This window comes from Humulus lupulus, chromosome 1 (assembly GCF_963169125.1).
Source record: "Humulus lupulus chromosome 1, drHumLupu1.1, whole genome shotgun sequence".
NCBI lineage: Eukaryota > Viridiplantae > Streptophyta > Magnoliopsida > Rosales > Cannabaceae > Humulus > Humulus lupulus.
In genome coordinates, this window is record NC_084793.1 from 5,970,264 (window position 1) to 5,994,745 (window position 24,482).

The 24,482-nt window shown below is 28.0% G+C and overlaps 1 protein-coding gene and 1 non-coding gene across 2 annotated transcripts; one reads left to right on the plus strand and one right to left on the minus strand.

Annotated features, from left to right (window-relative positions):
* The first annotated feature begins 199 nt into the window (after positions 1-199).
* On the plus strand, positions 200-273 carry TRNAV-AAC (transfer RNA valine (anticodon AAC)). Its single transcript has one exon. It is a non-coding gene; the product is annotated as a tRNA-Val (tRNA).
* A 1,498-nt stretch (positions 274-1,771) lies between these two features.
* Positions 1,772-3,803, minus strand: LOC133783776 (probable indole-3-pyruvate monooxygenase YUCCA5). Its single transcript, XM_062223411.1, has 3 exons — positions 3,042-3,803; positions 2,569-2,940; positions 1,772-2,434 (listed from the first exon to the last, which is right to left on the minus strand). Exons 1-3 carry the CDS (start codon positions 3,714-3,716, stop codon positions 2,207-2,209), a joined length of 1,275 nt encoding a protein of 424 aa, XP_062079395.1. The 5' UTR covers positions 3,717-3,803; the 3' UTR covers positions 1,772-2,206.
* Positions 3,804-24,482: the final 20,679 nt, after the last annotated feature.

A 24,482-nucleotide genomic window follows, 5' to 3' on the forward strand; every position in this document is an offset into this window, starting at 1 on the left:
CAGCTACCTAATAACTCAATCTCATCAATCTTATGTGTATACTCAGTTTTAGAAACATTTGAATCCCCTCCCCAAAGTCAAAATAAATATAAAAAATTAAAGTCAACGTGTGAACCTAATATTAATATAAAAATAAATATAGTCAAATCATTAAAACTAATTAGAACTAATATAATAGTGAGCAGAACAACATCAAAACGGTGTCGTGGTGTAGTTGGTTATCACGTCAGTCTAACACACTGAAGGTCTCCAGTTCGAACCTGGGCGACGCCATTATTTGATTTTTTAATTTCTTCTTTTTCTGGTTCAATAAATACTTATATATAAGTATTGAGATTAACTTTTTTAATTAAGTTTAAATCTTGGATAACTAAAAATGCTAATCTCCAGAGAAGATCTTTCTGTAACATTGATGAAGAAGACTAAGAGCTTCACTTAAATGGCTCTCTCTCTATCTCCATGTGGGGTGCATAGAGAGGACTTGTAAATTAAACTAATTTTAAATAAGATTTGAGTTGGTCAACCTCATAATAATAATAATAAAAAAGAATAACATTAATGATGATTGTGATAATTTGAACAATGATAAGAGAATTGGTAACAGGTGTCCAATCAATATCACAAGGATGTGTTATATCGTTATTGGTATAATTTAATATTGGGTCTTATATATTTGAATTTTATAAATATTATGGGGTATTACTAACTAATTATTGGGTAACATCTCATGTGAGATACTGAGCAATGAAGACCTTAAAGTGTCAAATAATAACACTCAAATAATAATGTCAATAACTTATTAATACCAATTAGAAGGAGTTGAGAATTGTCATCAGACACCAATGGTACTAACACTACTTGATACTTGATGTCGTATAGCAATTTAATATTGAATTTTATGAGATTGATATTAAATTATATCAATTTGTATCAAGTGGTGTGGAATACGATTGTACTCGTACCATCGTTGGAAGGAGTTAGGTTAGAATAGGGTAAAGGTGAATTTTATGAGACTGATAGTAAATTATATCAATATGCATCAAATGGTGTGGAACACGATCGTACTTGTACCATTGTTGGAAGGAGTGAGGTTAGATTAGGGCAAAGGTGAATTTTATCAGACTGATATTAAATTATATCAATCTGCATCAAATGGTGTGGAACACGATCGTACTCGTACCATTGTTGGAAGGAAAGATGTTAGATTAGGGCAAAGGTGAATTTTATAAGACTAATATTAAATTATATCAATCTGCATCAAATGGTGTGGAGCACGATCGTATTCGTACCATTGTTGGAAGGAGTGAGGTTAGATTAGGGCAAAGGTGAATTTTATTGGACTGATATTAAATTATATTAATCTGCATCAAGTGTTGTGGAGCACGATCGTACTCATACCATTCTTGGAAGGAGTGAGGTTAGATTAGGACAATGGTAAATTTTATCGAAATGATATTAAATTATATCAATCTGCATCAAGTGGTGTCGAACACAATCGTGCTCGTACCATTGCCGGAAGGAGTTAGGTTAGATTAGGGCAAAGGTGGCGGCCTGGAAGGTAGTATAGAATTGGGTTCCATTGTCGTTTTATGAAGGGACCTACCCATTTGATCATGGAGGATTTATGGGCAACTTGACAATCTTAGAACATTGAATCACAATCCCAACCCCTTCTAATCACCCTTCATTCTCAACCTATTTATTATATGTATTCTTTTTCAATGATTATTATAATCACCAATCAATGAGAAAATTTAACAACACAAATAAATTTTGAGAGAGAAATGTTTGATCTTGATTATTGCTTTTATTGAAGTATAGTACAAAGAACAGTAAAAGGAAAGAACAAAAGAAAGAAATAATAAAAGTAAAAGCCTCGTCATCCTCAGATTACAAAATGCCCGAACACCTCTAAGAGTTAAAAACGATCAAAACAAAAATCTACTAAAAAAAAAATTAATAATAATAATAATAATAATAATAATTGGGCCTTTGGAGAGGGCTATTACTGTGCTATGTGTTCCAGTTTTTTTGGGGTTAATTTTCTTCTTCTTCTTCTTCGTCATCATCTTCTTCTTCTGTAATATACAGTATTTGTTTACGTTGTTGTTATACACCTCAACTAAACAATTAGTGAGAATTGGGTTATTATTATTTTTTGATTTTGATTTTGATTTTTTGGGATTTTTCTTCTCCTTCTTCTTCTTCACATTTGAGATATGCAACGTCTGTGACAAGCTGTGGTTCTCTTGGGTTGTTGTCTGGTTTCAAGTTTCCAGACCTTGCCAATATCTTGAGCTATTTTAATGGCGTCTGAGGAAGCACCAGAGAGCCCTCTCCTTGTGAACCCAACTGCGTAAAGACCAGCATTTCCCTTCCAACCTTGTGGAAATGGGGCTTTGGGGAATCCATTTTTGGAGAAAAATTCACCTTCCTGATTCATAGCAAAACAAAAATAAAATCAGTATAAATGAATAAAAACGACTATGATCGAAGAAAGCTTTTTTGGGCTTTCCTCTGTTTTTGAAACTAAAAACAGAGTAACTTTTTTTCAGAACGTTTTCTCACCTGAAGCCATGAAGGAACGTTGCTGCGATAACCAGTGGCGAGAATGACTGAGTCAATGTCGAGAGTTTTGCCATCGACGAGTTCGACTTGGTTACGTGTGAATCTCTTGATTCCGGCGACGACTGTAATATCTCCGGATTTGATCTTTTCTAATGTTCCAATGTCTAAAACTGGGGTCTTTCCTTCTGTGTTTTTTAGTGTTAATGGACCTGTTGAAGGTCTTTTTAGACCATATTTTTCAATGTTTCCAAGAACCAACCATGACAAGAACAACAGGAGCTTGTCTACGAGCCAGAGTGGGAGCCATGCCATTAATAAAACTGCCAGTTCGAATGTTGATTTTCTGAAAATTTCTCTGGGCAAGATATGAACCTGAATAAGATAAACAGAGAGAATCTGATTAGAACACAAAAACTCAAAAGATAGCATTTCAGTCAAAGAGAGAACTGTTTTTCTTTTCATCGAATACTCACCGAGCTTCGAACCACCATTGAAGGTAAGGCATTGTGGTTGCAGAGATCAAGAGAGAGCTCCATCCCGGAATTCCCACAACCCACGACGAGAACTTTCTTTCCCCTGTACTTCTCGCCGGACTTGTACTCACAAGCGTGCTCAACTTCACCGGCGAACTCAGAGAGTCCGTCGATTTCAGGGACGACACACTCGGCATTTTCTCCGGTAGCCACAATCAACCACCGGCAAATGTACTCAACCTCAGACCGACCAGCCTCGTTAGTGGTCGATGTCTTAACACGCCAGAACCCGCTCGTCTCGTCGTACCTGGCGGACTGAACACACTCGTTGAACTGGGGTTTGATCTCGAAGTGACTAGCGTAATCCTCAAGGTATTGAATGAATTGTTTCTTAGAAGGGTACTCGGGAAACTCTTCTGGGAAAGGACGCTTGGGGAGTTGACAGAACTGTTTTGGAAGATGAAGTTTAAGCCTGTCGTACGTTCTTCTCTGCCACAACGAAGCTATACAATCGGCTCTTTCGAGCACCACATAAGGTACGCTTTGTTCTTTAAGACAAGCCGCCGTGGCCAGTCCCGATGGCCCAGCTCCGACTATGATCGGACCGTTGATCAAAATGTTCCGTCGGTTGTTGACGAAATCTTGGTTATCAAGAAGACGAAATAGATTCTCCATACTTCTTGTGTTGTTGACTTTTCTTTTGCTGTTCTTCTGAAGCTTTGATTTTCAGAGAATGAGAGAGTTTTTGATTTGATGATGAGATTTTTGAGCTTGGTTTTTGAATGAACAGGAAGGGTTGTGGTGATGGTCCTTATATAGGGAGTTGAATAAGAGAGAAAGATAACACATGGGAAAGAGTTAATGCGCGTAGAGTGTTATTCTTCAAAAATCATTAGTCTATAGGTACCTTTTTCTTTATATTAATTATTTTTTAATGTCAACATTTTATTATTATTATTATTATTATTAGATCTTTACTATATTATTATACTTTTCATTAAATGTTAAACATTGATTATTCTGTTTAATTTCATTTTGGGGTGAGAAAGAAGTTGTGTACAAATTAAGATAGTGAAATTTATTACCACTACTACACTGTCCGGACTAAGCTCACGTTTGATTAGAGTGAATAAGAATGAGAAAAATAATATAACAACACAGTTTTTAAGCAGAATAATTTTATTTTTGTCCTGAATTGTTAGTTTGGTAAATTATTTGTGATTTTAGTTGAGAAAATATTGACCAAAATCGGGTTTAGGGTTCTATTTTAACAATTTTATAAAACATAGGGTCCAAAAAATAATTTATCAAAACACAGGATACAAACAGGTAATGAGACAAAACCAAGGTCCAAAAAAATATAAACCCTAAAAAAAAAATTAGTAAAAAAATTATTTTCAATCTTGCATTAGAATGTTCTTTCTTTTTATTTTTAAATATAATAGTTATTCTACTAGAATAGTAAAAAACAATTATATTAAAATAACATTCTAATACTTTAAAATGCAACCAAACAAAAAAATAAAATAAAAATTAATTATTTTCCATTCCATTTTATTCCGTTACTCCATACAAACATCACCTAAATTGAACGGTATTTTTGAGAGGTAACTAAATTATATCTCAATTATTAATAATAATAGTTTCATGGGATTAAAGAGAGAGAGAATTAGAGCATAGCATTGAAAATGACATGCCATCCTCATCTGATTCTATTGGGCCCACAGAAAATTTGAAAAGCCCAAAGAGTTATTTTGATTATTATTTTTTAAATAATTAGATGGTGAGTACGTGGCAGGGGAGTGAGCTGAGTAGGACATATATTACCAGTGTGCCCACGTGGAATTGGATTAGCCGAATTGGAATTGGGTCCTCTAAGGGCTGATAACGTCACCTCTCTCACTCACCATGTTGGGCCCCCACAAGCATTGGGATTGCGACTTGTAAGGCTGTTCCGGCCCACAAAGCCCATTCCGCCAACCTTCATTCCACACCATACTATAACTGACCCCACCACATCAGAGCACACTTGTCATATACTTCTTCTTAGCTACCTTCCATTTCCACTCTACACTGCTTTCTACCTTCCAACCAAATAAGCTTCGTATATATATAAATATATATATATACCAATATATATAAATGAGAATTCTATTACAGGGGCTTTATTTTAAGTCCTACCGATAAGGCTTTTAGTGTTCTTGACCCGTAAACAGTTTTCAGCGAGATTTTTTTTTATGACCGTATATATTGTAGCTATTTAGAGCATCCTGCGAAGTTTCAAAAAATTCCGAATAGTTTACAGTACCGAAAACTAGGTTCAAACATGTCGATTTCCACGCGCATAAAAAAAATTAGTCACGCGTGCAACAATATGTTTAAACCAAGTTTTCGGTACTGTAAACTATTCAGAATTTTCTGAAAATCGCACTGATGCTCTAAATAGCTACAATATACACGGTCATACAAAAAAGTCGCGCCGAAAACTGTTCACTGGTCGAGAAACACTGAGAGCCCTACGGTATGACTCTTTTTGAAAGCCCTACCAAAGAAATTTCCTATACATATATATATACCAATATATATAAATGATAATTCTATTATAGGAGCTTTACTTTAAGTCCTACCGATAAAACTTTTAGTGTTATTGACTCGTGAACAATTTTCAGCGAGATTTTTTTTTATGACCGTATATATTGTAGCTATTTAGAGCATCCTGCACATTTTCAGAAAATTCCGAATAGTTTACAGTACTGAAAACTAAGTTCAAACATGTTATTGCACGCATGACTAATTTTTTTATGTGCGTAGAAGCAACTTGTTTGAACCTAGTTTTCAGTGCTGTAAACTATTTGGAATTTTATGAAAATTTGCAGGATGTTCTAAATAGCTACAATATACACGGTCACAAAAAAATATCGCGCCGAAAACTGTTCACGGGTCGAGAAACACTGAGAGCCCCACCGATAGGGCTTAAAGTGAAGCTCATATAAAAGAATTGTCCTATATATATAGGGAGCAACTATTGTATCTTTTTTTCTATTTTTAACACCTGAATAGATATAATCACAATTGTTTTTATATGATGGTGTACACTGTAGATATCTAGAACATCCTATACATTTTCAAGAAATTACGAATAAATTATGGTACTGAGAATAGGATTCAAACTGTCTGTTGCACACGTGTCTATTTTTTTGTGAACACCTATAAAATTTCACAGTTTGAACCATTTTCGGCTTCGTAAACTATTCAACCAGGGACTACAATGCATCTATTTATTTCACATATCTATATACACATTATAGATTTTTTTTATATATATATACAATGCATATATATACATTAACATATCATAATGTAATAAAATCTAAGTGTTATTTATGGAAATCAATGGCATTGGAATACAGTTCAGCCTAGTGGAATTATGTTGTTGTTATTATAAGGTGTGATATTAATTAATAGAATTAATTATAAAGTTGATCATCTCAGTTTATTCTTTAATTATTAACACAACTCTCATGATCATATCACTATAGCTAATAATTATAATTAATTAATTAATTAATTATATATAAAAGAGGGGTACGACTTCGGGTTTGAACAATAGGAGCTAGAAATATAGATATATATTTTAAAACCTAATTTATATAGGCAAAAAGCTCAGTGCATGCAGTTATATATATACATATATATATATATTATATGTGGATACCTTTTTCGAAGCAATATTGGGGAACTGTAATGCATTCCAAATAAAATGAACCACAATCATTCTGCTTTAGAGGATGAACTTGTACTTTAATCTTATATATATATATACATATACATATATACATACATACACATATATATAAATATAATTAATACATGATATATCAGCAAACCCTAGAGGTTGGTTCAGAGATTACGTGGAAGATGCATGCAGCTTTTGTAGTTGTGTCATACAAATAATCCCAGTTCGCCACGTGTCCTCACTCTGGTTAAGCAATGTGGATTTCGAGCTTTTATTATTATTATTATTGTTAAATATGATCGTGAATAATTAGGATTTCTAGGTTTAGGGTTTGCACTTTTGTTGATGATCATGTACAAAGCTAGCTATAGGGCCTGTCAAAGTGTGTGTATATATATATATATATATTTTAATTAATTAATTAAACTTTATCATCAGCTAACAATAGAAGTCATATATATATATATTTACAGAAATAGATGTATATAGAATTATGGATATAGGTGTGCCCCACTCACCCACTTGGAGGGTCTATATATCTCGATTGAATTTAATTTAAAATAAATTAAATTTTAAAAAAAAAAAATCATGGGGAGGAGAGAGGGAGGCATGTGCAGTAGTGCATGAAACCTTGAATAATTCTATAGAATTTTCTCTGCTTTTCATGAAAAGATTGGGAGCTATGAGTTTGGCGTTTATAAGGTTTTGCATATTTATATATATATATACATATATTTATATAATAATTTGTTATATTTTCTTTTTCGAAATGAGTTGAGTATCATGATTCATCATATCATTCCCACTTTATTACTCTACTAGTCATTCGAACTATACCTAGCCAAGGCCATTTTTAATATATATATATATATAAATATTTATAAGAACAAAAAAATAAAAGAAACCCTCCAAATGCAACATAACAAAAGTTATATATATTGTGTTATATATATATATATATATATATACCCCATGCATGATATGATTTGATAGATATAAGTGTTTTTTTGTTATCCCCGTGTAGCTTAATTCCAACCAGCCTTGCAAATCCCACTGCCAGCTTGGATATTATATATATATATATATATATATTTATAGCTTTCTACTTTAAGAATGAGATTGACTGTTTTCTATATTTTCTCACACTTTCTTTTTTCAACAAAAAAAATTATTCTCTTCTTTTATAGCAAGATCCTAGGGCTTTCATCGATGTTATATTTAATATATATACATATAGCTTTCTATATGGGACGTCCATCGAAACTTGCTAATTAGAAGCTCAATAAATCTATACACATAGCTTTTTCTTTATATATATATATATATATAAATAATGACATATTTTTTTAAAAAAAAATTTACACTCCAGCCTAATTTTAATAATTCGTTATAAAATAGTCTGTTTAAATTTAGATAGGTAGTCGAAAATTTAGACAAGTAGTCTAAAAATTCAAACAAAAAGTCAAAAAAATTTAAACAATTAGTCAAAAAATTTAGACAACTAATTAAATGTTAGACTGAAGTAGTTTTATCACTTTAAAAAAGATGTCATTTTCACTAATTTCTCCACACTTTTCTTTTTTCAAAAATATAAAATAAAATTATTCTCTTCTTTTATAGCAAGATCCTATATAGGGCTTTCATCGATGTTATATTTAATATACATAGCTTTCTATATAGGACGGCTATCGAAACTTGCTAAGAAGCTCAATATATCTATACACATAGCTTTTTTTTTTTATATATATATATATTTATTCTTTTTAATATATATATATAAGTGTACGTACATAAATAATGGTTATAAATATCTATAATAATAATTAATTATATGTAAGTTTAAACGAGCCCTTTTTTCTTAAAATCTATAATGAGTTTCGGTCACGCGTAAAGCAAAGTTCAAGAAAAGTGAAATCATGAGAATATCACTTGCTTTCCAAGAAATTCATATAAATTTATAAAATAATATTTTTACATATAATGCGTAGCTATATAAGAACATAAACTATGATTAATTATGTATATAATTATTTTTGGTAGAATATCTTAGTTTGCCAACTTCACACAGCAAAGCAGAAAGCTATTAACTCGATCATGCATGAGCTATGGGAAGTGGGAATGGCGGTGGCTTTTCACATAAAAATATTAGTATTAATATATATATAGGATATATATCATAGCATATCTATATTTATATATAGGTTTTGGCTTCGAAGCTAATTAATCTTCTAATCAATATGATAGAGCATTAGTACTATATATAGTCTTATATAATCGTCGGTGGAGGAGCATATGTTATGTTCAAACGATATTTATTATTATGTATAGCTATATATATAGCTAGGGTTACTATGTTTTGAGTAGATATAGTAATTATAATATCAACTTTATATAATATAAGAATATCAAAGGTGTTTTTGTTAAAATTGCTTTACCTAATTTTCTGTACAATGATGCTTATGTTGTCACATCATTAATTATAATATTTTTTTAATTTATGATATAATAGTTCAAAAAACAAAATAAAAACTCTTTCTAGAATAAATATTTTTTCGAAAAATTCAATTGGAATAGAAATTATTTGTGAGGTAATAATTTAAGATTCAAATTTGTATTATAACAAAAGAAAGAACAAAACTTGTATAATTCCCTAATTATCTATATCAACATAATAAATTTGACAAGGTAATTTTTTTTTGGTGTCAATGTGTCATATATATTTATATATATTAGATACAAATAACGTGCATATTGCACATTTACTTACTTTTATTTATAGAATTTATTAATTATTTTTATTAAATTTATAGAATTTAAGTTTCTTGCTATTTAAAAAAAAAATTATTGTTAATTCACAGTAAATTATATTATATATTTAATATGATATTATTTTAATAAGTGAATTTAAGTTTAATTAAATTTTATTTAAGTTGTAAAAAGTATGATTTTATTATTTTTAAATAATTATCATTGTAAAATATTAAAAAAATATTATATTTTAATTTGTTTAATTATTTATTATTTTAAAATAGTTATTATTGTAAAATATCTGAAAAATATCATATTTTAATTTGTTTAATTATTTATTATTTTTAAATAATTATTATTGTAAAATATCTTAAAAATATCATATTTTAATTTTTAATTTTATTTTGTTTAAGTTTAAGTATTTATAATTACAATTAAATATAAAAATATTCTGTTAAAATTAATATTAAAAAAATAAAATATTGTTAAAACTAAAAAAATTTATTATCTACGTATTTATTATATAGAAAAAATATATTAAATATGAAATACATAAAAAAAGAATATTATATTTGGATGTGTAGTGGCATTAAATATTGTGACGTAGGTATACATATAGTGAAGTGGTATACATATTGTGATGTTATCCGGATAGAATGAGTTGATCATATCACCAATAATAATAATAATAATAATAATAATAATAATAATGTGAAAAGGAAAATTGGAAAGAAAAAGTAAGTGTAGTGTAGTAATATTATTATTAATATTTGTTTGGGTTTGGAAGGTTCTGATCCGTACCATTTTTCATTTATTAATTTACAACAAACACAATTCAATTGGCTAATTTATATAAGTAAAATTGTCTGCCAAGGCTAATTTATCAATTGGATATATACCACTTTTATATAAAAAAATGTGTAATAATTGAAATTTTTGTTTTTAACAGTTTAACAGAATATTCTAAATATTTAACGGAATATATTTTTAAAATTAATTAAAAATAAAAAATTATTAATTATATTAATATAAAAATATTATTAGATATTTATTAATTATATTAATTATAAATTCAAAAGTTATAAAATATTATTATTATAATAATATTTAATACTAGATTAGATATTTATTAATTATATCCATATAAATTTAAATATTATAAAATATTATTATAATAATATATAACATATAATATATATAATCCAAATTTTTATAAAATTTTGCTACAATAAATATTTAGTAATTATATTAATATAAATTCAAATATTATAAAATATGGGAACGATTACAACGCGTCCACTTTTTGACAACATCGGTGCTGCACCTGGATAGATATAATCCCAAATTTTTTATATGACAATATACATTGTAGCTATTTAGAAAATTCTGCAAATTTTCAAGAAATTCAAAATGGTTTACGAAGCCGAAAACAATGTTCAAGCTGTCAAATTTTACACGCATACACAATAAAATAAGCATGCATGCAGCTGACAGTTTAAACCATATTTTCGGTACCATAATTTATTTAGAATTTCTTGAAAATTTGTAAGATGTTCTAGATAGATACAATGTACACCGTCATATAAATTTTTTTTGGATTATATCTATCCTGGTACCGAAAATAGAAAAATGATGCATTAGTGTTGTAAAAAAATTGAATGTGTTGTAGTCGCTCTCGTTTATATTATTATTATAATAATATTTAATACAAAACTAGATATTTAATAATTATATTAATATAAATTCACATGTTATAAAATATTATTATTACGATAATATATAATATAATAAATACATTATATATAAGTGTCGTGTGTGTACAAATAATATGATTGTGTAACTAAATAAGAAATTATAATAATATTTATCTTCTATCAAGAATAAAGAAAGTTTCTTCTCCAATCATTGAGGTGTGATTTGAATAATATCATGAATGTTTTGTAACTTAAATAGGGTAGTTTGTGATCTAAAATATTATAGTTTTATTTAAAAAAATATAATATTAGAATAAAACTAATACTTGCACCTAGTGTGTGTATATATATATATATATAAAGAGAGAGATGAAGAGTAAATACTATTTTGACCTTTGTGTTATGCAAAAATTATCGATTAGACATTCTGTTTTGTTAAATGACAATTTGAACCCTAGATTTTATAAAATGGAACAAAATATTACCCTGAGCCCGGCCGATTTTAGTTCAAATAATTTTAAGTATAATATTTCCGTCTTTGTTCATCGGTCACCTTCTCTGCCTCTTTAAACTCGTCGTATTCTTAATAATCAAATAATTGATTTTATATTTGAAGTTATTTATATCAAAATTAGGCTCAATGTATTATTTTGTTTCGTTTTACAAAATTCAGGATTCAAATTCGCTTTTAACAAAACAGATTGTTCGAAGAAGCAAAATAACATTCACCTAGATGAGCATATCTATATATTTATATTATCACAAATTAGAAGAGGTTGGTGTAGTGTGTGACGCAATATTCCTACATGGTCAACGAGAAGTGGGAGAAAATGTTATAACATTATTAATTATAAATAATTTTTGTTTTCCTTTTCGGCAATGAAAGAGAATATATGCAATAACTTAATGGCCCTAATGGAGATTAAGCATTCATTTTTTTTAATGAGGGTTAGGTTCAATTCATGATTAAAAAGGGTCCCATAAGATTTCAAGACCTTCTATATAAATATATATATAATTCATTTTGTTATATTCATCTCTCTCTCTCTCTCTCTCAAAATTTGAAGAAAAAAAAAGGCTATATATATAGAATATAGATACATATACTCATTGCAGTCACAACTAGAAAATTTTAATATTGTGAAAATTGTTTTCTAGCTATATAAAAATACCCCATTTGGTCACCACCCAATCATTAAACAACATAATAAAATGATGAATATTATTAGCCATAGAAAGAAGAAAAAACCACAGCTCATCTCAATGCATATCCATTGTTTTGAGTTTTATTACGGCCAAAGCCAGGCCATGTAGATTCTCCAAGAATTTTATTACGGCTAGGGCCATGTTTGATTCTCTAATATATGACCTTTTTATATATATATAGAAATTTTTTTTATTATGTGTATACACCTATATATATTCTCAATTATAGCTTAAAAAAATGGGAATTTTGGAAGAGAGAGAGAAATCACATGGCACCATGAGAACTTTATTTTAAATTAATTATTATCACATTTTTAGAAGATTTAAATTTTTTAAACTTGTAATATTATTAGTCAATCTATTAATATAGGAACACAAGAACCTTAGAAAGATTTTAGAAGATCTTCGTTCCAAAAACTTGTTCTTTTCTTTCATGTGGAACTATGAATCTTTCACTAATACACAATCAACAATGTTATGATTATTATAATTAATTGTGGATGGAATATTTTCTAACAATATATATTTTTATATATTTATATGTTTGGATATGTAATGATATATGAGAACCCAAAAATCTTATGAAGTTGTTAAACTGCTCATATATATATATAAATATATTTATATTAATGATTACTTTCTGTTTAGGGATTTTAGTCGACATTTAATTATTTATGGTCAAGATCTTAAGAAGCTAGTAAGAGCATTAATTGTCGTATTGATAAAAGGGTTTTCATGGAGTATCATCGTACACAACTTAATTAGTTTGGAGTTTTCTCAAATTAATATTCCTTTTCGTGTCATTTTGTACTCTGTCATAATTTTGATAATTTTTTGAAAAATTGCTCTCGACACTCCATACAAATAGTCGAAATTTTTCAGACAGTTAGTCAAAAAATTTAGACAGCTGGTCGAAATTTTAAACAGGGACTATTTTGCAAAAAATTATTAAAACTAAGCCAGAGTACAAATTACTCTATTCAATCTTAATTACTCTGTTCGATCTTAATTATTATTATTGATTAATTTCCTAGCCTACGTACTTAGATTTGTTTTTTTCTTTTTGTTTTTATTTTCTTTCTATTAATAAGTGATTGGAGATGTAAAGTTGATCAAATAATTAATAAGATCTAACAAGTTTAATCAATGATGTTAACCAGCTCATGTGACTTGATGATATCGATCGATTTGTTTAAAAAAAAATTACCAAGAGTTGTTGGAATTGTATTAATTTCAACGTGTTCATGAATCTTGAGTATAATGTAATAAATTAATAATTCATATGTTTTTCTTTTGAAAAATAGTACTTCCTGTTTTTTTTTTTGGATAAACTTTTTTTTTATTATTTATTAATTTTTTTTTTCATATGGGGCAGCTGGCAAGTCAAATTAAATGTGGGAATTTTGCAAAATCAAATGAGATTTTCGTTTTTTTTAGTTTATAAATTATATTAGTTGTGTCATCCAAACCAATCTACTACTCTGTTAACTCAATCATAATTATATTATGCTATACCAAAAAAAACAAAGACAACAAATTTAAAGATACGTAGCAATATATGTAACACTAACAAAAAGTTATCATTAGTTGTCCTCTTAATGTGTATGTTTCATAAAATTGGGATATGAGTGGACAAAAATGGAAAAATATATAATATATCTATACGGGGAAATTCTTCTATAGGGGCTTCACTTTAAGCCTTACCGGTGGGGCTCTTATTGTTCTCAACCCATCAATAGTTTTCGGCGCGATTTTTTTTTATGACCGCGTATATTGTAGTTATTTAGAGCATCCTGCAAATTTTCAGAAAATTTCGAATAGTTTACAGTACCGAAAACTAAGTTCAAACGTGTTGTTGCACGCGTGACTAATTTTTTTATGCGAGTAGAAAACAATATGTTTGAACATTATTTTCGGTACTGTAAATTATTTGGAATTTTCTGAAAATTTACAGAATACTCTAAATAATTATAATATACACGGTCGTAAAATAAAATCACCAAAAAAACTGTTCACGGAGTGCAAACAAAAAGAGATACACCGATGAACCTCTTTTTGTGAGTTGTACCATAAAAATTCCCTATGTATGTATATATATATATATATATAGTGTACGTGAAGTTCTTAAGGTAGGGCATTATCCCACTAACTTGTCACAAACTACAAGAGAAGATATGATGACAATGCTAGCTATATATCAATCTCTTTGGATGGTGATGATCAAGATATTCGAGTACATTTTTTTTTTTCTATTTTTGTGAGGGTTGAGGAGGAATATTGGGAAATGGGGTTAGTGGATTGGTAAATAATATTATATATACACATATATAAATATATAAAAAATATATATAATATTAATTTGGTTTGCTAGCTTATGGACCATGGCTTAGTTAGGTCCTAATAATTCAAAATTAAAGGAGCTACATATATAGGAGAAGTAATTTTTACAAACCCCACATGCTTTTTCTACTTTTAACAGTAATATTAAATATCTAAAATCTAGGTACATTGGATATATATATATATATATATATATATTAAAACATATAGGTTTAATTATAATAATAAGGTTGTTAATTGTTATAGCCTTTTGTTGCACACAATTCTAATAAAAGGGGCATATGCATATATATGTACATAAATATATATAGCAACAATTAATACCTATGTTTGTGTGTTTTGTTTTTTATTAGGATTATGCTTGAGTAATTAATTACAACTTGTACCAAATTTATTTTACTAAATTGTAGTTACTCTTAAGCTTAATTATGTCAATAATTTTATAGATTAAAAGTTTGGAGAATGGAAATTAATTTATGACATTGTCAATGATGAATTTTCGACGTAGATATATATACTCTTTTTTTTTGTATAAATATTTTTAAAAAAAAGCTGTGATAAAATAATATTGACATATATTATTATATTTATAAGTAATACTCCTAGGAAGTAGGAAGATGGAAAAAACAACAACAACAATAATAATAATAATAATAATAATACTGCCCATTGAGCCCTATCTCTAACTTTAAAAAACAATTGAAATATAATTATATAATTAAAGAAATTAAAAACTTCAAAAACAAATTGGAATCACCTATAAAAAAAAACCATGGATTTTCGATGGAAATGGTCACACCATACATTAAGAATCCCAAACAATATATATTTATTTAAACTTGTTAAGTCACATGGCAGAGAACATGTATTAATTTCAATAATAGAACTAATTAAATAATAAATTAATTTCTAAGAGAAGGTGTTAATTAATTAATTAATTAAGATCATTGAGCAAGCGGCCATTTATAAATTTTTTCTATATAAAAAATGAAAGTGGGTGACCTTGTATATGATCATCTCATGCATATTTATATATTTCATTTTTTCTTTTCTTTTTTTTTTATTTTAAAAAAAATGAAAAAAAAATTTATTCTTATTCCCTCATTTATTAGAAGTAGTTCTCTCAGTTCCCAAGGCTATAATATTCAGTTGATTAGGTCGGTAAAACAGTTCGAAATGAAGAAGTATTTTGAAGTAATCTAATTATTTATTATTAATTAATAATACTAATTATTTATTTTTTTCAACAATGAACTAATTAATTAATTAGTCATAATCCAGATACCATGTTAGAGGCACTGCACCTGGCGCAACCAAAGCCCTGCATGTGGCACTCTCTCATTTTTTTCTTATTTTATTTAAAATTATTAATTAATTTAATTTGTGGGTTTGAGATCTCTTTATCCTAGGTGCCGCCCTATATATATATATATATATAGAATTAAAAAAAATTATATATTTTTATATCATAAACACATTTTGAGTCTCCCAAGTTGAGAATTTAAATATTACTTGAAATGAAGATTAGAGATGAACATGTGGAAGAACTTAATGAGATGTGTTTGTTTGTATAGAGTTTTTCTTGATTATCTAAACTAGTGTCCCTAAAATAGCCACATGAATTTTAATTAATATATATTGTTAATTAAATCCAAATAAATACTCTCCACATATTTTGTTTTCTTAATTATATAATAATAAGTATATTAGATATCTTAACTTTAATTAATTATAATCACTTACTATAATAATGCTTATTAATTATATTCTTTTTTGTGTGTGAAAGAGTTAATTTTAATATGTGGGTTTGTAATTTGATTAATGTTAATTAAGATGTTACGTATCCACTATATTCCTTAATATCAAAATTAGTATATGTTAAATAGGATTTTTTTTGTTCAAATTAATATTTAGTCTTAATTTTCATGCTTTACCATGTGCAAATTTACATTAATTTAGCTCTACTTAAATTGGGATATATAATATTCTCCATTTAATATAAATACCTCTCACTTAAATTTTAATCAATTCATTTTGCAAATGATTATTATTTAATAAACTCAATATGCAATATGAAAACATTAGATCTAAGGCTAAATTTTGTGTTAGGATCTCAAGATTTTTGTACAACTTATTTATTTATTTTGGATAATTTTTTTTTTGTACAAATAGTTATTAGACGAAGTAGTAGGAGTAGGTACGTGGTTAGAATTTCAAAAATGTCTACGTGTGTGTTTTAGAAGCAAGAAGATACATGCATAATTCCACGTCAACTCCCCAAGTCAGTAATTATAACTCTTATCTTTTATATAAATATATATATATATATAAATATTATAAATAGGCCCTGATATAATGGTGCATGTTTTTGTACACTATAATACTAAATTGTACATTTTTTACATATGTTAATTCTAATTTTTTTAGATGATAATGTTTGTTCTAGTCACATCTATCCAATCTCTTACAAATTTTCAAAATGAAAAAAAAAAATTAAATACCGAAAATAGAGTCTAAAATGATATATGTGCGAGTGATGCTATTGAAAGTAGGGATGAACATTTGACTTACAAAACCTGAAAACCCGCCTGACTCGCAACTCAAAAACCTAATTTTTGACAAAACCTGTTAATTTCGGACTGGATTAGACCCGAACCCGAGTATGTTCGAGTCGGATTCAAGTGTGGTAAATACTATACACGGGTTCGAGTGTAACCCGAACCCAAATAAATTTTAAAAAGAATATTTTAATTTTAATTCAAATTTGATGACAAAAAAACCCTAATCCCCTACCCTTTTAAAAAAAATTATCAAGGCCTATTTTCGACCTAATCCCACCTGAAACCCGATCTCATCTTACCTGACCAAACCCGAAATTACCCAAAAAAACTGAAATTTTTTTGAGCTAGTTCGGTACCCTATTTCCCAACCTGAAACCCAAAAAATCTGAACTCGATGCGCTCAAAATCCTAAAACCCGAAAATTTGCAGATTTTCAAATTATTCAAATTTTCTAGAAATTTTGTACGAGGTTCGTTGTGATTACAATAAATATCGTCAGGTAAAAAAATTGGAATCATATGATTCATCATAAGAGTGCATAAAAACATACACTATTATAGTCGTATCCTATATCTCTATATATAATAAGTGTGTAGATAACATAAATTATTGGTTTTAACGGTTTTTTTATTTTTTAAAGGTTAACTTTAACTGAATATTTTTATATTTAACAGAATATTCTTATATTTAACAATAGTTTGTAAACACTTAAAACTTAAATAAAATAAAATAAATAATTAAAAAAAATTAAAGTGGGATATTTTTGAGATATTTTACAATAATGATTATTTAAAAATAATATATAATTAAACAAATTAAAATATGATATTTTTCAGATATTTTACAATGATAATTATTTTAAAATAATAAATAATTAAATAAATTAAAAAATAATATTTTTTAGATATATTATAATGATAATTATTTAAAAATAATAAAATCATTCATTTTATAACTTCAATAAAAGCTAATTAAACTTAAACTCGCTTATTATAATAATATTATATTAAACATATAAATAATCTACTGGGAATTAGCAACAAATTATTTTTAAAAAAAATTAGCAAGAAACTTAAATTTAAAATCCACGTATAATATTTAATATTACATTAAATATATAATATAATCTATTGTTGTCACTTCCAAATTCAAAAACTAGAATAAACATAAACTTAAACAAAAATAAATAAATTATTTAATTAAAATAGGATATTTATTTCTAATTTATATCACATTAATATAAATTTGATAAAAATAATTAATAAATTCTATAAATAAAACTAAGTTGTACATTATTTGTATATAGTAAATATACATATAAGATGAATATTTATTAGGGTTTAGTATTATTATTAAGATATATATATATATAAATATATTTGTAAGGCGTTTACTATGTATTAATCTTTGAGCACATGGCAGGCATTATCTAAGGCCGGTCGAGGCCTGCCTAGCTTGAGCTTTGTGAGATGTACTGTTGTTTGGGTGTTATATATATTTGCTTCAAATGGATCAAAACCGTCCAAATCAAACTATTTTATTTAATGTTTTTTTCAATTGAATGTGATCAAAATTTATAATTATTATTAGAATAATGTGTGAAAATGAATTATTTTTTAGAGTCATTTTGTACTTTAACTTAGTTTTAATAATTTTTGCATCTAAAATCTTAACTAACTATTTAAAAATTTGATTAGCTGTCTGAATTTTTCGACCACCTATGTGAAAAATTTCAATAACTTATCCTAAATATTAGAGATCAATTTGCAAAAAAGTTATTTAAACTAGATCAAAATATAAAATAACTTAAAAAAAAAAAAACTATTTTGCCTAGAGATCCTCCTTTTTCTTCTTCTTATTATTATTATTATTATTTAGTCACTCACTTTCCCCAAGTAGAAAGTCAACATTGTCGAAATTTTGTTGACGTAAACCGAAACTTGAGTCAGTGACTCACTGATCAGATAGAGAGTCACTTTGGCCTTTTATTATTATTATTATTATTAAGTTATATATTATTGGCTTTTCAAATAGTCAACCGTTTAACTAAATTAACATCTTATGCTGAAAGAAAAAGACCAAATAATATATAATTTGATAGTGTTTTTATCGTATATTTAGACATAAAAATATACTAAAAAAGAAATTATCATTTAGTGACAGTATTACTACTTTTTGTGTGATTAAATATTACTTTTAGTCTCTCACCAAAAAAAAAAAAACTGAAACTAAAAAATTAATATTTAATTATAAGTTGTCACTCCTAATTTTAATCATAATCTAACACATATATAATAATAAAATTTGTTATGACTAAAAATAAATTTAATCACAATAAATTATGATATTTTTAGCCACAATTTTTTTTATGATAATATTTTTATATATTATAAATATGAATTTAATAGAAATTCTTAGTTTCCGTTATATTTAACACTTTTTTTTATTGTTTTCTATCAATGTTAGTTTTAAAGTTATCTAAATAAGGTAAAGAAGTTAAATTTTTTTATTGTTTTCTAATACTATTAGTTTTAAAATTATTTAAATAAGGTAAATAAATTAAAAAATAATAATAAATTCATCTAAATAAGATTAATAAATTAGAAATAATAATAAAAAGTAATAAATAAGACATAATAATTTATCATTTCATATTAAAGTATTTAAATTACTCTATCAATTATGTTTCAAAACTAAAACCGAAAATATTTATGTGTTAAATTTATTCTTTTGTTTCATTTATTGATTATTTATTTTGTTTATTCAAACATATATATAATAGTGATATAATACATAAATATACATATTTATTATTTTATTGTTTAGTTTTTTTAATGAGAAATTGCTTATTTTAATTGTTCAATCCATTAATTAAATAATATATTTATATATAATATTTTGTTGGCTTTAAAATTTTTTAAATTAAATAATTAAAATTTTATCAAATAAACTTTTTATTAGTTTTAATTTAGATTTTTTTAATATAACGAAAAATAGAAAAAAATATTTAATTTTGAAACTAAAATTACCATATATTATATATAAAATAAAACATAAAAAATACCAAAATTTAAATTGTTATGAACACTAATTTTCAAGCTAATAAACAACATCAACTAATTTTTTTAAGCTATAAATAATATTTTAGCTTAATTTTTTATAATATATTTATGTCATTGTTTTATAACATATGACATTGTTTACTTATTTAAATAGTGCTTAACTCGCTAAACGAGTCATTAGGCCATAAACATGTATCTAAATGTGATTAATGGTCAAGGGTTAAAAATTTCAATTAAAAGGAATGAATATTTCATTTAAAAAAATTAAACTGTACATGGGATTCCATAATAACGTTTACAAAGTTGTTTACAGTTCCAAAATAGTCATTACAACTCAAAAGTTACAATCCGTCGACCTAAGCATCAAAAGTAGGGTTAAACCCTAATTCCTTTGAGAAACCTTGGCTGTGGTAGTCAAGCAACCGCATATGTACACGTCACCACCTAAGCTCTCCAACTCATAGCTGGTCCAACTTTTCTTTCCTTTTACCTGCACCATGTAGCACCCGTGAGTTAAGGTCCAACAAGAAAACTTAAACATGCTCATAAGCAGTGATTAACACATTTCCAAATCATAATAACTATGCCCAACAATATTAACCCTACTCATTCATGCATACCATTCCTATAAATGACCGCAGCGTCATATGGAACCAAATGCCCTAAGTAAACGATTAATTGATTCCTATCGGGGCCCATTGCCCAAGTACATGATTAATAAATCATACTGGGGCTCAGCGCCCTAGGATCTAGGACTAATAAGTCACCCTGGGGCCCATTGCCCTATCCTCTGTATAACCAGCCTTAGAGCTAGCCCAGCGTACCTGGCACTTTAGTTTTCTACGACCATTGGGTCGGACAAGCGTATAATGAGCCCCTGATTAGATCTAATCATATCGACCAGCGTTCAGCGTGCTATTGCCGCCCTTGACTCATAAGTCAATGCTTTACGACCATCGCTCAACACTATTGCTGTCCTTGACTGATAAGTCAATGCTTTTCTCAAGTATATAATGCTAACAGACATTCATCATATAACAAATATCCATATACAAAGCATTCAACATACTTTAATCAATCATTCACAAGCATAATCATAATCATGCGCCTTTACAGGGGCCAATGCCCAATCAAGACTATATTCAGCATTCGGGCCAAGTCGTAATCATGTATGTCACATAATAGGTGCAGTTTTCTTACCTCAGGTCCGAGTGTATAGTTAACTAAGAACGACCCTCGAACACGATCCTGATCCCCTGATTAGGTCTAATCATATCGACCAGCGCTCTATTGCCGCTCTTGACTTATAAGTCAATGTTTTACGACCATCACTTAATGCTATTGCCGTCCTTGACTGATAATTCAATACTTTTCTCAAGTATATAATGCTAACATGCACTCATCATATAACAAATATCCATATACAAAGCATTCAACATACTTTAATCAATCGTTCACAGGCATAATCATAATCACGTGCCTTTACAGGGGCCAATGCCCAATCAAGACTATATTCAGCATTCGGGCCAAGCCTTAATCATGTATGTCACATAATAGGTGCAGTTTTCTTACCTCAGGTCCGAGTATATAGTTAAGTAAGAACGACTCCCGAGTACAATCCTGATCCTGAGCCCCTAGTGGTATCCTAGTCATAACAAAATATAAAATCATGTCATGAGAAAATAAAGGCTTCCGGACCAAGTCCTAGCTTCCGAGACCTCGAATTCTACTAAACCGAGTAATGGAATCGAACCTAAGCCTTTAGGTTTAAATTCCCATCATTAAACACCTAAAGTGGCCAAAGCTGCCCAGGCGGGCTACAACATGCCCCTAAGGGTCGTGGCATGCCTCCCAGAATGAAAGCCCCATGTCTGAAAAATCAAGACACGGGCCGTGCCATGCCCCTAAGGGCCGCAACATGCCTCCTAGGCAGAACCACCTTTGTGCCCTGGGTTCACACGGGCCGCGACATGACTCTGCCAACCCTGAAATCCCTGTGCCCCTCAGCCCAAAACTCACCAAAAATCATTACCAAACAATCCTAAACATCACACCTCATTCTCAACAGCAAAACCCAACTTAAACACATACAAAACACTGCCAGAAACTCAAACCAAAACATTGAACTTACAAGCTCAAGAGCAACTAAAACCACAGTAAAATACCAACTAAAATAGAGTTTGTAGTCTTTACCTCAGCTGTGAATTGAATCCTTTTAACTGTTGCAATTCAATCCTAAAGCTCAAGTTTTGAATTCCCAAACCTAAGCCTCAATAATTCTTTGGTTTCCTTCAAAAATTCAGACCAAAAGAAAAGATAGACAAAGAGAACAATCGAGAGGGAAAAATATGAGGCTAGAGTGTTATGTTTTATTCCATCAGCCAAGGGAAAAAGGTGACCAATCACCTGGTTTTGCCTCCCAAATGACATATATGCCCCTTATCCTTTGTCTTGTCTTCCTATGCCACAAGGGCAAACTTGTCATTAGCCATTTGTCCCGTTAATCATAATTAACGTCTCACAATTCCTGTTACTTCCAATATCCTCAAATAATTTCCTATTACGCGCTCAATCCCAATAATGTACTAAGTACCAAGTTACCCCTAGGCTCACCTCGGTATTTGACCCCGTCATGACTAAACCAATAACTCGCTTCCTAGGATCGCCTCGTGCCGAATATATCAAATATATCCACATAATAATGTGATCTCACATATATATCATATATATGCATACATATATACAATTTTGCCATCAACGGATCAAAATTACTAAAATATCCTTTTAATAAGAAACAAGCTCACATGCATGCAAATACAACCATATAATAATATAATTCACATAATCATACATATAATCACATATTAACACAATTAAACAGTTATTGCCCTGCTACCCCCTAATTAAGGCAATAAGCCACATTAGGGAATTTGGGATGTTACAAATTTTTCTCTTGATCTATTGACATTAATTCTTATCATTTAATACTAAAATATAAATAATTTATGATTATAATTCACCATTAAGCTTAACTAACTTTATAACTATAATAACTGCAAATATTATTTTATTACACATTATTAATCGGTACACATACATGAATTAATATTATTATAATTATTATAATTATTATTTCTCAACTAGGGATTGAATAAATTTGAGAACATGACCAAGAGTTTACCAAAGGAATAGCAGAACGTGATCACTAAAAGATTAGATGCTTATCAACCCATTACGTCACACATCCAATTAATTTGACTAATTTAAGAAAAACCAAAGAGAGATGTGGAAACACATGAGACCACATGGATATTGACCCATATCTAATTAATCATAATTTGGAATATTAGGACTATAGTTAATCATGAGACCGTTAACAACAACAACATAGTCAAATGGGATTATATTTTGTTGTGATTAATTAAAATTATTATTTCAATTTTACGAAATAATAATGTATACTAAACCCATATCATTTACAATCTTGATTTTTTATTTAAGATATTAATGTTCCTATACATATACTAAGTAGGATTTTATGTCTTTCTAGCTTATAATTAACTATATAATTACCCTATAATTTGTTGCCTTTGACTGTGAGACCAAGATGCATTTTGACCATTAATTTTTGTCCTCTTATAGTTTTGTTTTTTATGAGGAGAAAAATAGGATAATTAACTACATTAATTATAATTATAGATTATTGGGATATATATAAATATATATATATATATAGTGTTTGTAATTTGTTCCGTCAACATTATAAGTATCTGTATTTTTTTATTTGATTAATTGCATATTAATACTTTGTAATTTGACACCTTGCATGTTCAAAAATTATACATTGCATTTTGACTATATATAATTAATATTATGGAATATGGAAATTACATTAAAAGGAATTGAGAAATTATGATAAAGAGAGAATTATGACATCAGCTTTTCTCATTGCTAATACTGTTAACACACAATATATGATATAGTAGAAAAAATTTCCTAAAAGAATCAACTCAAATGTAAAAAAGAAAAAAAATGGAAACTACTAAGAATAAATAAAATTTTTAAAGGATAATTACAATTAAATTAAAAATTCT